Source organism: Aegilops tauschii, chromosome 1 (genome assembly GCF_002575655.3).
Source record: "Aegilops tauschii subsp. strangulata cultivar AL8/78 chromosome 1, Aet v6.0, whole genome shotgun sequence".
Classification (NCBI taxonomy): Eukaryota; Viridiplantae; Streptophyta; class Magnoliopsida; order Poales; family Poaceae; genus Aegilops; species Aegilops tauschii.
In genome coordinates, this window is record NC_053035.3 from 316427202 (window position 1) to 316443019 (window position 15818).

Below are 15818 nucleotides of genomic sequence, written 5' to 3' on the forward strand. Positions count from 1 at the left end.
TCTGACCTATTTTTTTAATATATGTTATAATAACACGTAAACTCTCCTACAGTATCATTTTCTTTCTTTCTATTTGCAGGGGAAAGAACTAAATCTCCTACAGTACCATTTTTCTTTCTTTCTATTTGCAGGGAAAGACTACTCCCTCTTATCCATATTACTTGTCGCTGACTGGAGGGAGTACATTGTTCTCTGCACATTAAAAATACTACGAGGAAATTACTTTACAATTTGTGTATACTTTTCTATCATTAAGCTCCAGCAATATACTCACTCACAGGAAAACTCTTGCGCATACCATAAAACAAAACCTGGGAGGCAATGTCAAACACAAATACGCGATGAAGATTGAAGTGTCTTAGGCCGCGTTCGGCTCCTCTCCGCTCCGGAGCGGACCAGGTGCTAGCTCATTTTCACGGAGCTGCTAAAACTGAGCTCCACGACTCCACGGAGTCGGAACGGTGAGGAGGGATTCCGAACAAAGCCTTACTAGACGAGAAGGCAGGAGAACAGAAAACTCTAGGGAATAATAGCACAATAACATAGGAAACTAACTTGCTAGGGTGATCTAGATGTATCCGATTCGGACACAGAAAAACACCCTGCTAACATGCAAATGTGCATAGATTGATCAAGTGAGGAAACCTAGATTACACAAGAGTCATACAAGAAAACAGATACAGTTGCTCAGCAGTTTACAGCAAGATTCGAGCTCGCGAGTACTCGAATCAAGAGGCCACAACATTTTCAGGCCAAGGTGTTCCATCTCTAACACTAGGTAAAAACAAATAGCGCCCGCTGGTAAAAGTTCGTCATGACTGCTTGTGAAGTTTGAAGCCAAAAACCCTTGGGACGTATTGCTGTGATGGCTTCTGTGGCTTCAGGTGTGGGTATGTCATCAAGAAGAGATGAGGGAATGTCGTACCAAAGTATGCTCCATCAATGTCTTGGCTGAGTCAAGGATGCAACAGCGGTACAATATTTGGTTCTAGTATAACCGTAACCACCAAACACATGTATGAATATGTAACACAAACTACCAAAAGGTCCAAAATGCAGGATGGAGTAAAGTTGAATCATGTTTAGTGTGGACCACAAATTACTACCTAAACCTTTTTCTATACGGTTATATCACTGTACTGTTGTGATGGACAAACCATAACGGCATTTCACTCATCAGAAGTTACATAAGAAATCATAATTTGGGCAGATATGTGGAGATGACAATTTGATAAGAAACCGCATGGGATGGGACACACAAGAATCTTACCACAAGTGGACAGACGAAACAGCATCAGAAGTTACATAAGAAATCATAATTTGTGAAGACCTTGTTTCATGGGCCACACAAGTTAATGCTCTTACGATGGATGGATATGTTAGTATATTATACTCCCTCCGATCAGAGTTAATTGACGAGTCTGCGTCAATTAATTCGGATCGGAGGGAGTACTAATAATTTGGGCAGAGTGAAAAATCCAAAGGATACTGCCTTGGTACTTGGACCTTGGATAGTGTAAATCTTCACATTTTGGACAAAACACCTTCACTGTGCTTGACCTAGGAATGTCTGATTGCCCTGCTGGAAGACAGGGTTGACCACAGCAGTATACTCGAGGGCATCTGCCAAAATCATAGTTCTTGAACTTTTCTAACTGCAACAAATGAAATGTAGTAATTCAGTACTCTGGTACGAAAGAATTGTATCTTGATGCATAGGATTAAAACATGCATTACCATTGCAGCTAGACCCTTGCTGGTTAAGATGTACCGTGCATGAATTAAACCATACAGCATCTCTGCAGATGACTCGATTAATTCATTTTGCTCCTCAGTGAATACATCACCTGTACAAAAATGGCCCCGCTTAGATGAATTCAATAGTAAACCTGAACAGTACCTTCTGTGGATACCAGAGTGCAGGATGAATATACACAGGTTGCTGGAATTTTGATTCTTTATGAAATGAAATTGATGGACATAAACAAAGATGTTACCAAAAAAAAAATAAGTAGGTGATCTGAAAATACAAATAATAGATGATAAGATTCAGAAAGGAAAAAAGTCCAATTTTTAACCCTAAACTTGGAGAAAGTTCAGTTTTCAACCTGAACTCTAAAACCGTTTGAATCGCTGCCGCAAATTACTGAAATAGCCCACTTTCACCCTTGGACGGTTTCAGAAAGAAAAAATTGGTAACATGGATGCCGCGTGTCATCCATTGGCATGTCACCACCATGAACAAACACTAAAAACACAAGCAACTCTAAAACAAGCTATACCATCCGGATTAAAAACTTTCACAAAAAGATATGCCAGAATTGTACAAACTGATAAAAAAATAGAATTTGATGGCATGCAGCGACGTGACATTGAGGTTGCATCTGCGTAGCTTCCACATCAGTCAAAACCACCGCCTGTGAAACCGCTTGAGCTTTAAGTGGACAGTTTCAATAGTTCAAGGTTGCATTTCAAGCGCTTTTAGAGTTCAAGGTTGAAAAGTGGGGAAAAAATCCAAACAGAAATAACATGTCAATTGTATTACACTGTTACTGGTGTATTTAGTACTCCCTCCGTCCCAAAATTCTTGTCTTAGATTAGTCTAGATACGGATGTATCTAATACTAAAACATGACTTGATACATCCGTATTTAGACAAATCTAAGACAAGAATTTTGGGACGGAGGGAGTATTTACAGTAAAAAAAGTAGCTTCTTAAGAAGAAACAATCTCACCATTAGAAGACTCGATGTCTAGGATGAGATCAAGTGCATAATCATAATATGGCACCTGACTGCTTAGGCCACAGAGATTGAAATCATCCTGTATATAATCATCATCAATCTCACAGAAGAATTCGTTGCCTCGCAAGCTACAGAACCATGAAATCCAAGATGTGTCCTCTCCTTCAGAACCACTAACATCAGAATCTTCACTATCAGTTTCAAATTCCTCTGCAGTGCCAAAATAAGAAGGTTAGAGGAATCTAGATAGTAAAAAATGATTTTATTTATCTTTTCCTACTTATAAAGATTGGAGTTGGTGGTGAGTTCACACGTGGAACCAACAACCTTCATCAATAAACAAATGCACCGCTATCCACATGTATGGACTAACAACCTTCAAGAGACAAAAATAAACAAATGTACTTTTACTAACATGTGAGACCTATAACAAATACAAACAAGTACACTACTAATTTCAGGTGAGACCAACACATATACTCCCTCCGTAACTAAATATAAGACTTTTTTTTACACTGTCAGTGTCAAAAAGCGTCTTATATTAAGTTACAGAGGTAGTAGAAGACACAAATAACAAATGTAGAAATGTGACTCAAACTTATGCTCTTATTTTCCGTTTCTCGTCCCATCTCGTCCAAGGATTACGAGTCGACGAGTCGTTCCGAGGTTGAGACTCATAGACTAATCGGACTAGTCTTAGACTAGTGCGAGACTAGTCGACATAGTACTGTAGTACTCAACTACTAATACCTAGTAGTAGTACGTAGTAGTATGTAGTAAACTGTACAGCACATTACAGTATATACATAATAAAACCAGCAGTGCTAGTCAACACTTGTCAGGCCCAGCCCAGCTCAGCACCGTGCAGCACGCCCCCCACCCACCAGCTGGCCCATTTGGCCCAAGTGGCCAGCCTACTTAGTCCCCCAACCACTGGAACCCTAGCTCTCGATCTACCCAATCGCCGCCGCCAGCGCCATCACGCACAGAGCACGCGCGCACGCGACCCGCGCCTCCTGCCGCCTTCCGCCGGCCTCAGCCGCTCCCGCCGGCGAGCCCGCCGACCACCGCCATGCCTCCTCCTTTCCTCTCCCCTCTCTCTCTCTTCCTCCTCTCTCGTCTCAAGGCCGCGCGCGCCTACGGGTCACGGCCATGGCCGCCGCCTGAGCACGAGCTCCGGCCGGCTGCCGCACTTGGCTGCGCCATCCGCCGTCCCAGCGGTGGGTGGTGGCGGCAGTGGCAGGCCAATGGGTGCTGGCGGCGCCTCGTCCCAGCTGAGGCAGCTCTCTCTGCAGCAAGCCTGGATTTTTTTTTGAGTCGAACGACTCAAGATGCACGACTAGTCAGACTAGTCGTCGATTAGTCCTACGGCTCGACTCGTATTTGTAGTCTACACGAGAAAAGGAGTCGACAGCTGGAGTGCGACTCGTAGACTAGTCGAGCGACTAGTCTAGGCTAGTCGTTCGACTCGTAATCCATGATCTCGTCCCAACCAAGTTCTTCCAGTTCTGTATCACAGAACTAGAGATGAACAAACTGTGATTCCAAAGCAACGATAGACCTTGTCTTCCTACCCGATCCATGATCTTGTGCAGACAACTTACTAATGCCTATTCGAATGTTATTATGTCTTGCAAAGGAATTACTGTGACCACTTAAGATTCTCCAATTCATGTTGCATGATCTTTCGTTGTATTTTCTCTCTTTTTAACCGTGAACCGCACGCAAAGGCCGCAGGACACCAATGTATTTTAACAACTTTCTAAGCCAGTGACCTAACTCCTCACATTTTATAGTTTCATAGCAACGCACGAGCATTGTGTGCTAGTAATCACAACTATTCCAGTAAAGCAACGTCCTGCCGAACACTACAAAAAAAATCCATGTGGCTCACAAAAGTAAAAACACATGATATTCTACAGATTAAAAAACACAAAGAACATCACTATAGCGATAAAGCAAAGAGAAAAAATATTTCTTATTGAGTTACTCCACATAAATTTGAATTCATAGTGTTAGATAACCCTAAGGGTGTCTGGGGCAAGGCTAATGTGTTCAATCGTCAAATAACACATGATTAAACAGAACTGGCCAGTTCAAACAGAAAAGGTAAGAGCAACTCTAGCAGAGTCACCAAGTAGAGTCATCATATTGCATATGGAGCACACTCCATAATGTTTTGGAGGCTGGCGAGCCTTTGCGCAAACACATAATCGCCATAAAAGTGTCTCCGATGGTGTTTGTTGAGTTGGCATAGATCGAGATTAGGATTTGTCACTCCGTGTATCGGAGAGGTATCTTTGGGCACAATCGGTTTGTCATTGGGCTAACAAGACCTCTTTCTTCCCCATCTCATCAAACAACAATGGAAGAAGTTTCGAACTTGATTTCAACAAGGATTTTTACTCGGATTTCAACAAAGATATCTAAACGATTTCAACAAGGATTTCTACGACAATTTCAACTAGTTCGGCCTCTTCCTTCGTTTGAAAGTGACCTCGATGCTTCAGCTGCTTCCACTTCCATGGTCAGGCGGTTGATGAACGCTTGTGTGTCCTTGTGTCGCCCTCCATGAGCGCGGCGTCCCTTCCAGCCGTGGCCGCCATCATCATGCGGGCAAGGTAGCGGTTGGCAGCAGGGAGGCGCTCTGAGCCGATGGCTGATTCAGCCTTATGGAGAGCATCCAACTCGACAGACTCGGAGTAGTGCCCCACCCTCTCCCATAACTTCCTCCCAGTGCGGTCCTCTTTGGTCTCGCTGGGAAAGGTCCGCGAGGCGGGCTCGGCCACCCTGACATGGCCAATGGGGGGTGAGTGTGGCGGCTACGGGGAAGATATGTGAGGAGTGGTGTCGGCGAAGGGCCGAGCACGGGGGGAAGATTATGGAAGAGTGGCGCACTTACCGATGGAAAAGCAGTTGCGCCATTAGCAGGGCCGAGCGTGGGGGAGAAATAGGCTGAAACTCACCTCCCGCACGGGCGGTTGCGTTTGGAGGCCACCCCATATCAGCGCCCCAGCCTCCAAATATAGAGGCTCACGGGCTCGATTTGGAGCGGCCTCTAAAAATTATGCAGGCCGAGGCTGGAATGGCAACTCTGCTAGAGCGACTTTTTCGGCAGCGATCGCCATATAGGCAGTTACTACAGCGATCCGGGTGTTGTGGCGCAATTACTAGTGTTAGTGGAATGGGTAAGATACTGATCATGCAGCACATGATCTTGGGTTCGATCTGCTGCTACCGTAACTTCTTCTAGAGCAAATAAATATCATTTTTAGATGGTATTTTGATGTGCATCTTTTGTCTTGATACTACCCTCTTTCGATATGTGTATGATTCCACCCATGGCTACATAAAGAAGTAAGCAAACTAAAACCCGAGAAGCTGACTCGAACCAACCAATCTCCTTGTAGATACCGATTCTAACCTCTTTCCATGTGTGCATGTTTCAACTCATGTGGCTACATATAAGAGTGTTAGCAAAAATAAAAAAACCGCAAAGAGCTCCAATGTCTCCTACTGGCCAAGAGCCTCAGGTGCCCTTCCTAAAGCAAGTGATCCCGGGTTCGATCCAGTGCATATCCCAATTGTCCAATTTTTTCCCATGAAGTTAGAATTAGTCAACCTTTGTTAATGTTTCCCCACTTATTAATTAGGTTCAGCGACAACACTTGGTAATTTTGGTTAAACATGTGTCCAGGATGGAGAAACAAGTAAATAATGTGATTGGCCAAAAATCATTATTGAAACTAACTGATTTGCAATCTTACAAAACAAGCGGTTAAATTGGCTGAAGTATGCTCAGTTAATACTCCCTCTGTCCCAAAATAAGTGTCATGGTTTTAGTTCAAATTTGGAGTGTCATGGTTTTAGTTCAAAGTTCAAACAAATCCAAATTTGAACTAAAACCATGACACTTATTTTGGAACGGAGAGAGTACTTAAATAGGTTCGGCAATAAATGTTGGTATGTTTGGTTAAACGTGTGTCCTGGTTGGAGAAAGAAGCAAACAAAGTGGTTTGGCCCAAAAAATCATTAGTGGAAATCCCTGGTCAATCTACAGCATTACACTAGGAAAATACTTTACTCCCCATGGAGCATCTTTCCTGCCGAAGGAAAGCATCATAAACGAGTGAATCACATCGAGCTTCTATACCCAAAATCATCCTGCAGCAAATGTTGCATTTGCCTTAAATACCATTCCATAGTCTAAAAGATAAAAGACTGAAGCTTGAGAGCCCTACTGGCCTAACAGACAATCAGCCACGAAAAGATGACTGAGATAACTTGTAGCAAACCAATACCAGAAAAGAATCAAAAATTCTCTACCAGAAAATCACGTAATCCAGTAGCAAAAAATGCTAGCCAGGCGAAACGAAATCAAGGCTTTATTCCTCGACAGTCTTCAAGCCATCTCTGCCATTCCATCTTCAGAAACCCTACTTTGTTTCGCGTACTATCCTCTGTTTCTTTCCCCCATGCAGCATGATACTTACTGATGATAGGCACATGAAGCATGGACGTCAGACATAAAGTAAACAGAGCAATACGGAATCGATTCCTCAGCTCCACGCAATGCAGTGAACTTCCAGTTTCCCCGCGTCTCACTGCAAACACGGGGAACGACGCAAGTCGCTTCCCACAGGCATGCAATGACAGTGCACCATGTGATTTCCTCTACCGCTAGAACAACAGGAGCCGCGTCGTACTGGCAAAAGCAGGCAATGCGGAGCACAACAAAAAACAAGAAACAGAGGCCGAGCGAACGGCTGGATCCTCACCGACGTCGGAGACCTTGGGGACCTTGCCGATCTGAGTGGTTATCTTGCCGGCGGCGAGCAGCTCCTTCTCCCTGGACGCCCCCCTGGAGGTGGACGGGGACGGCCTCTCCGTGTGCTTCTCGAGCGCCTCCTTGATGCGCTTCCGGTCCATCTCCGCGGCGCCGCCGAATCCCCGGTCCCTGTAGGCTGCGCCGCTCATCCCCCCCGCGGTCGGCCGGAGCCCCTGCTCGCGGGAAGCCGCACGGCGCGACGTGTCGGCGCTCGCAGGCTGGACTAGGGTTTGAACTTCTTGGCTGCGCAGGTGGGGGAGGAACGAGATGGAGAGGAGAGAGAGATCGGAACGGTGACGAGGCGCGGGGGAGGGGGAGGGAGAGCGTGGGCGGGCGGCTGTTGTAATTACGGCAGGCGCCCGGGGGTTTCCTGCAAAGATGACACGCCAGCCATGCAAGATATTTTTACTCCACTGTTGGGCCCTGAAAATTAAATAAAGAGAAGCTCCCTCAAAAGCCAAAAGCCCAACTGCTTCCCACCATCCACTAAAAAAAAAGGTGCTTCCCCTCCTAAAAAAAAGCTGCTTCCAAACAATACCGTCGGTTCAAACAAAAAAAGACTAACAATTTTTTTGAATATGAAGTATTTAGACAAATCAGCTCGTCAATACACGATGCTTAAAAAAGAACTCGTCAACACACAACTTTGACCACGGATTTCTTATATAATCTCTTTTTAATTATGAAGTATAGAGACAAATCAGCACATGTGATTCTCAAGCGTTCAGTAGAAATATCTCGGAAAATACATTTTCCCAGGTGAAAGGAGGACAAGTCCCCAATTTCATCTATAATATCTAGGAAAATATAGATAGTCAAATTGGTGAGTTTTCTTCCGAGCACAATGTAGACGTTACGACACTCAGTACAGACAAGTGTGCATTGTCTTGTGTTTGTCATTGTGACAGATTGTGATGATTCCATTTGATTGAACCTTTTTTGCAAAATAAAACAAAGTTTGATTAGCTGAGTGCAATCCGCAGAAAAATAGTTCCATAAGAATACATTTCTTGTGGTGGTCGTTGAGACTGATGCAATTTGTCAACAAGAAGCTAGTAACTTATTTTTGCAACCACTTTTACGCGGCAACTCATAAAACAACTTCATCGATCACAAACTTGCAACCATACATGCTTTAGAAATTTATCAGGTTGCTGTGAACACAGTACTCCGGTAGTCTGCAGTAGACATAACATTTTGAGCAAGTCTTGATATCTACAGTAATATATAGGCTTTGAAAGGCATTTGTTAGTTGCCTGATTTGCAAGGCCGCATTCTCAAACGTCTTTCTGGTGCAGTTTTGCTTCTTCTTCTTCTCGAATTATATTAGTCAGGTTGAACAACAGTTTATTTAGCAGCAATATTCTCGACAAATAATAAGTTGTGTCAAGTACTTGCAAATTGAAGCTCACAAACATACATTAATATTTAACAAGACTAACTCTCGGTGTAATGAAACACCACCCAGAAAAAACATTCTCTCTCGACTCTCGAGCAACATTAGGTAGCATCAAGCATGTTGCAGCGTTGCAGATATTCTGATGATAGGTTCTTTCTTTCTGTTAACTGTACATTTTTGTGAGGATCACCGTCATGTAACGATATCATCAACCTCCGAGTGAAACACAAAGCTGGGAAATGTGGTCGTTATGTCCCTGAAACATCAACACAATTGATTAGCAAGAATTTTCGTTGCGTCGTATCAAATGTTCATGGAAAGAACCCATGCACCACACTGTCATCAAACATCCTATGGAAAGGGTACAAGAAACCATGGCCTTTATGGGAAACTACTTTTTATGCTAGTTCAAGATAACAGTAATAGTAGTGGAAGTCACATAAACAATTACTACCACATGCAACTAGAATGTGCTTGTCTGGGTGCGGATATTTGGCTCGTGACCTCCGGTCATCCCTTTAATTTGAAATTCTTGAGAAGTGCATTTACAGGTTTCAGAAAATCAAAACAAATCCCACATGTGCATCTATGAATACAATATGAATTGCCACGTGAACATGTGGGATTGTTTTAAAGATTTGCCTGAAAGTCGTAAATGCACCTTTTGAAATTTTCAAAACATAAAGATCACTGGAGCTCGGCAGCCAAAACTAATTAGTCTCAGTTAAGCTCTAGAAATTGATTTCTCTGGAAATAGCCACATGGGGACACATAAACGTAGTTGCGGCCAATGCTTCTGAATTTATATGTTACGTCATACTCACTTGAGGTACGAAAGAGTCATTATCTTCAACAGGGAAGGATTCCTGGACACAAAATTCTCCCATTCTGTTCTGTCTATTTTACCATCCTGATTCGTATCAGCATCTGAAAAGGTCTGTCACCATTAACCAGTCATTATCGGTCTACACTTCAATACTGGACACAAGAATTATCAACAGCTTAAGCAATTAACAACTTAAAAAAGTATCCAATACCTTGTCCAGGATTGTCTCAACAATCTCGTCAGATAATCTCATCTCTGATTCGCCTAGAAGAGCAATCAACATCTGCTTTACCTGTACAAGAGGATTATAGAAATTTTAATTGATAAACGAAGGCTAATAGGTATTCCTATACTTTATACACACAAAATGGTGATGGCACCAATATCAACTTTTGGGATGATAATTGGTTCGATTGTTCAGAATTCTCACTTTGAGCCAATAAAAACTCTTAAATATTTGTTGTTGTTATATGCTATGGCTTGGTTTCTACGGAGTTCAGCAGCCTGTTCTTTTTTTAGTTTGGCTTGGCTTCCAGTTGGTATAGAGCATATGCGGGGCTGCCTGGTTTTAGGGTCTAGCAAATATTGTTAGGTGTGCTGCTGTGCATGCTGGTCCATGTAGATGCTCTGAATTGGCAGCTACACTTTCAGTGTTAGGTCAGTCCGGCTTCCTTAGTCAGAAAAAAGCCAATCATAGTCATTGTCGTACTAGCAATGTTTGATTTGTGAAGCATGTGCCGCAATCGTTCGAAGATATGAATTATGTTTCTAGAATGGAAGCCAAGACAGTACATATTGATAGGAGCTGGGTTCCTACCGGGTCTAGCTCGTAGGTTGTAGGGGTGGAAGGGGGCTTGGCGTGGAGGAAGGCGAGGTCGCCGGCGCTTCGCGCGAGAGAGAGAGGGCGCAGGAGGCGGCGGCTAGGGTTAGGTCTCCCGGCTCCCTTCAGGAAGCCGAGCAAATATGATTGCTTCTGCTTAACTTCAAACGAGTCCTTACATGAGTTTATATAATCTCCAAATACGATAAGTAGGCTAAGCCCCTAATAACGATAAGATAACTGGGCCAGGCCCCTAACTGCCTGGGCTGTAGTATATGCCGGCCATAACATCTCTCCCCGCCTTCACAAACAGCTCGTCCTCGAGCTAGAAGGCGGGGAAGCGCTTGCGGAATTCCTCGAGGTGATCAACGGGCGCCAAACACCTCCGCGTCAGCTGGGGCGGGCCGGTCGCCGAGCCCGGCGGCGGCGGTGTCCTCCTCAGTGTAGTCCGCAGCCTCCAAGTAGAAGAGTCGCGGGCAGACGTGGCCGGGCACGTAGGGCTCGTCGCAGTTGAAGCACAACCCTTGGCGGCGACGCTCGAGTTGCTCGGCCAGGGTGAGCCGGCGGAACGGGCGCGCCGCGGTCGCGGCGAGGGGCGCCGCGGAAGCCTGAGTGGGCCGACCCTGCGCGGGAACTTCCAGCCAGGGTGGCGGCCCAGCGGCCCGGGGTGGTGACGCCTGCTGGATGGCCACCGCGCAGCGCTCGAACGCGCGGGCGTAGTACATGGCCATCTGGAGGTCCTGTGGCGCCCGCATCTCCACGTCCACGCGGATGTGGTCCGATAGGCCGCCGACGAAGAGCTTAGCCCGCTGACGAGCCGAAACGCCAGGGGCGTGGCACGCCAGTGCCTGGAAGCGGTCGCCAAAGTCTTGCACTGTGGTGAAGAACGGAAGGCGCCCGAGCTCCGCCAGACGGCTCCCGCGTATAGACGGACCGAAGCGCAAGAGGCACAGATCGCGGAAATGCTCCCATGGTGGCATGCCGCCCTCCTACTGCTCGAGGGCGTAATACCACGTCTGGGAGGCGCCTCGTAGATGATAGGAGGCGATCCAGGTGTGGTCGGACGCGATCGTGCACTGCCCACTGAAAAATTGGTCGCATTGGTTGAGCCAATTTAGGGGGTCGACGGTGCCGTCGTAGGTCGCGAACTCCAGCTTGGAGAATCGCGGCAGTGGTTGGGCGTGGACGACGGGCGGGTATGTGTCATCCGCGCGGAACCGCGAGGGCGACGGCGCCGAGTGTGCAGGCTGCAGAGTACCGCCATGGAGAAGGGGCCCGTCCACACCATCGTAGGGACCCGCGACACCCGAGGACCCACCGAACTGCATGGTCGGGGGCGGCGCCAGCGGTGGCAACACGTGCGGCTGTCCTGAGGCCATCATGTAGACAGGCTCAATGGACCCGGTGAGCCAGGCCGGTAGCGGAGATGGCGATGGGGGAAAACGGACCTGGTGGATGGGCACCCCGGGCGCCGTCGACGGAAGGCCCGGTCCCGAGATCGCCAGTGGCGGCGGCGGCGGCAGCGGCATGATGGATGCGACGGAGGTCGCCGGTGGTGGCGGTTGCCACGGGAGCTGTTGTGGCCCCGTGATGGTGGTGACGGGGGTGGGCGGCTGCAGCCCATAGTGCCCCGCGAGGAAGGTGCAGATGCCCTGGAGCGCCGCCGTCATCTCCTCCGGGGTCAGCACGGCGAGGGCGGGCGCGGGTGGTGTCCAGGCGGCAGAGGAGACCGGCCCGGTCAGGGACGGCGTGCTGGCCGCGGTGGTCATCGACGACGAAGAGGCGATCGGCAGCGGAAGGGAGGGGGTGGGCGGTGGCGCGGACATGATCGAACCTGAGACACCTGATACCAGATTGATAGGAGCTGGGTTCCTACCGGGTCTAGCTCGTAGGTTGTAGGGGTGGAAGGAGGCTTGGCGTGGAGGAAGGCGAGGTCGCCGGCACTGGGGCGCCGTCGCGAGAGAGAGAGAGGGCGCAGGAGGCGGCGGCTAGGGTTAGGTCTCCCGGCTCCCTTCAGGAAGCCGAGCAAATATGATTGCTTCTACTTAACTTCAAACGAGTCCTTACATGAGTTTATATAATCTCCAAATGCGATAACTAGGCTAAGCCCCTAATAACGATAAGATAACTGGACCAGGCCCCTAACTGCCTGGTCTGTAGTATATGCCGGCCATAACACATATCCTTATCTCTTTAATTATTTTTTTACTTCAGCAGTACATAAGTGCACATGCTACTGGATTTTTCAGTCACACAGCAACACATTTCTTTTGTATATACGACTAATTCAAAAAAATTCAGAAGCAAAAAACATGCGCAGAGGCACAAACCAATAAGGACATTACCTCCTTCCGTTCAATAAACCCTGTACCATCCATATCATATAGCTTGAAGGAAACTGTAAGTATCAAACAGCTCAAAACCTTCAGAAAGAGAGAGAATGGTATCTATAAACTGAAGACAAGACAGAAACGTAACAACTTACAATCAATTTTCTCTTCCACTGGAAAATTTGGATGGAATACATTTAAAGCTCGAACAAAGTCGCCAAAATCAATGACACCCCTTTTCTTGACATCGAAAAGGTCGAATATCTACAAGGTCAATTTCATATAAGACAATTGTATTGATAACATTGAGCTCCAGCATATAATATGTAATATTGCAAATGAGAATGGTTGACAAGGGGATGTATACCCGATTAGCGAAAAGATTTTCCTTCCTTGTGTTTTTGAACAATGCAAGCTGGAACTCTTCCTGCGTATATATGAATATAAATTACTCATAGTTTCGGTTGCCAGTGAATATAGTACCCAATGACATCGAGATGATAGTTCACTGTGGTACATATAATCGCACAGACATGTACCGGTTAACATGACAACAAGTAATAAATTCTATGATATATATGACCACAAGATACATTTATAATTACGCTGGACAAGGAAGGGATTCTCCCAAGGTGTCTAGAACTGTACCATGAATGATCAAATCAAATTTTGCATTATGAACATGCGAAACAAGCAGTTGGCTTACGTAAGAAGTAAGCCATGAAACGAGACTTGAAGTTTAGCTAGACTACGATAACGTGAGATGCAAGATAACGGCTAAAATCTTGAGCTACATGATGTTCATATAACTTGCAATAATATCTGATGCAGGACACATTGTGAGTTTCTGACACGGTTATCTTAGGCACAAGTTCTTTCAAGTTCTTCGTGAGAAGATGTGTTGACTTATACTCTGTATGGAGAAGACAAGAATAAGGAGACAAAACGCGTTTTTGTGCTTTGATTTTTGTGCTATATTTTGCACAGGCCACAAGAATGGAAAATTTTGCATGAAACTCAAAATCTACCTAATACTGACCTAAATGTGTGGAACTTTTAAATTTTTTGGGAAGAGATAAAATACTTATTTAGAGCCGGGAGCATGTGCTCCCGAGCTCTACTAGGCTTCACCGTGTCATACTTATCATGCTATAATAACGGCTCTAAGTTGTAGCTATTTATCAAACAGGCTCATTGAGTTGTACAGCAAGAATAAACGATTGGCGACATATACAATAAGAATCCATGTTGACTTACTATGTTAGAGAAAGTAATTGATGGCTAAATGTAATCACCGAAAAAGGGTATTGCCGCATGAGTTGCTCAGTTGTAAGAGGGTCGGTACATGCGGAATGCAATTTCAGCATAGCAATGTCAGATTTCGTTTCAATGGTACCGACAAAAAGTACGCAAAAACAGGTCTCGGGTGCTTATTTGATGTCCGTGTATGTCAACCTGATAAGGAATCACACGTTCGTAAGAAAGTGGTACCTTGTTGATCAGCCCGTCATCGATCACTGAGCCACTAATGCTCTTGAACAGCTCGAACAACGCCTCAACTTCGCTGACGCTGACTACATGAACAGAACAGCAAGTGCACGGAGTCAGACAACACCCAATCAGAATTCACAAGGCAGGAGGCGGATCAATAGCAGATGGCCGATGAATATCACAGCAACTAAAACATAAGTTCCCCCGCAAAAATAAAATAAAAAACTACTCCGTAAAACATAAGTTAAGCATAACTACTGGTCAGATTATTCGATTTGCCTCGACTGTCTACAGGATCCATAGCAGCCTACACGGCCGGCAGCACGAAACAAGTTCCATTCCAAATCCTAATCCCGAGTGCGCGAGAGCTGGCACGCGTAGGCGGAAGCAGAAGCTGGATCCATTTACCCTTTCTCGAGAAATGAAGCGGGAGCTGGATTCGCGGAATGGGTTGCGTAGAAAAGGGAAAAGGGATGCGAGCGAGCGAGCTCACAGGCGGTCTGGGAGGCGAGGTGGACGGGGTCCTCGTAGCCGGCAGGGTGCTGCCTCCGCTTCGGCGTGGACTGGATGCACCCCATGGCCTCGCTCGCCGCGGCCGGAGAAGAGCACCTAGCGCCGCCGCGACCAATCACGCATCACCGCCGCCGCCACCCACTGCATAGAAGTGTGGAACCGCAGCGCCAGCAGGGGAGGCAGCGGGCAGCGGGCGGGCGGGCGGATCCGAGCCGTCAGCGCGGGATTCCGGCGGTCAGGGGAGGCGTGCGGGCGGGCGGTCGGCGGTCAGGTTTTGGCTGGTGGGATATGAAGTCGCGGAATCTCTCTGTAGCGGAACAACCAACAGCGAGAGCTGGTGGTAGTAGTAGTCGCCTTCCGGCTCCAAGCCCCCACCCTTTACGCACGTGACGGTCGGTCGAAATCCACCGGGACCGGGAGCGAGTCTGCTTCGAATCAGAGACCGGCCCAAAAGTCCGAAAACCTGGCCCGAGTCGTGTAGTGTGGGCGCATAAAAGACGACGCGCGCGCGCCCACACTGAGGTCGCTCGGAACGCATACGCATGCCACTTGTCGCCCCCGTCGTAGATCAACCCCGCGATATCAGGGCATCTCCAACCCCAACCCCGCAAATTTCCTACTTCATATCCCGGAGAAGGAAACTAGTCCGTAGACACGGATGCAAGAGGACGACATCCAACACTGTCGCATATATTTAAAAAAAAATCAGATGAAATTCATGCAAACACGACTGGATTTCATACAAACATGACGGATTTTATTACATATCGAACATTTAGAAAAAAAGACTCACCCCTAAACCTATCCTACGACGCCGGCGGCCGGCGTCCAAGCCTGTGTCGTCCTCCATCCACCGTCTCCGTGAGC

General features: G+C 46.7%; 2 protein-coding genes across 2 annotated transcripts; both read right to left on the reverse strand.

The window, feature by feature from the left end:
• Positions 1-606: 606 nt before the first annotated feature.
• Positions 607-7911, reverse strand: LOC109787364 (putative casein kinase II subunit beta-4). The gene is made up of 5 exons (XM_020345926.4): positions 7523-7911; positions 2736-2954; positions 1738-1847; positions 1490-1655; positions 607-946 (listed from the first exon to the last, which is right to left on the reverse strand). Exons 1-5 carry the CDS (start codon positions 7719-7721, stop codon positions 813-815), a joined length of 828 nt encoding a protein of 275 aa, XP_020201515.1. The 5' UTR covers positions 7722-7911; the 3' UTR covers positions 607-812.
• Positions 7912-8885: 974 nt separating this feature from the next.
• LOC109787363 (calcineurin B-like protein 1) lies at positions 8886-15416 on the reverse strand. The gene is made up of 8 exons (XM_020345925.4): positions 14932-15416; positions 14439-14521; positions 13315-13374; positions 13103-13211; positions 12963-13015; positions 10009-10089; positions 9796-9908; positions 8886-9227 (listed from the first exon to the last, which is right to left on the reverse strand). The coding sequence occupies exons 1-8, from the start codon at positions 15014-15016 to the stop codon at positions 9164-9166; spliced, it is 648 nt and encodes a 215-aa protein (XP_020201514.1). The 5' UTR covers positions 15017-15416; the 3' UTR covers positions 8886-9163.
• Between the last annotated feature and the right edge of the window lie 402 nt (positions 15417-15818).

Coding starts and splice junctions, on each gene's coding strand:
- LOC109787363 (XM_020345925.4), bottom strand. CDS start 15,016: ATGGGGTGCATCCAGTCCACGCCGAAGCGGAGGCAGCACCCTGCCGGC. Junction 13,375..14,438: donor ATGACGGGCTGATCAACAAG/GTACCACTTTCT, acceptor ATATATACGCAG/GAAGAGTTCCAGCTTGCATT. Junction 10,090..12,962: donor GGTTTATTGAACGGAAGGAG/GTAATGTCCTTA, acceptor CCTCTTGTACAG/GTAAAGCAGATGTTGATTGC.
- LOC109787364 (XM_020345926.4), bottom strand. CDS start 7,721: ATGAGCGGCGCAGCCTACAGGGACCGGGGATTCGGCGGCGCCGCGGAG. Junction 2,955..7,522: donor CCCCAAGGTCTCCGACGTCG/GTGAGGATCCAG, acceptor TTGGCACTGCAG/AGGAATTTGAAACTGATAGT. Junction 1,656..1,737: donor GCAAGGGTCTAGCTGCAATG/GTAATGCATGTT, acceptor CATTTGTTGCAG/TTAGAAAAGTTCAAGAACTA.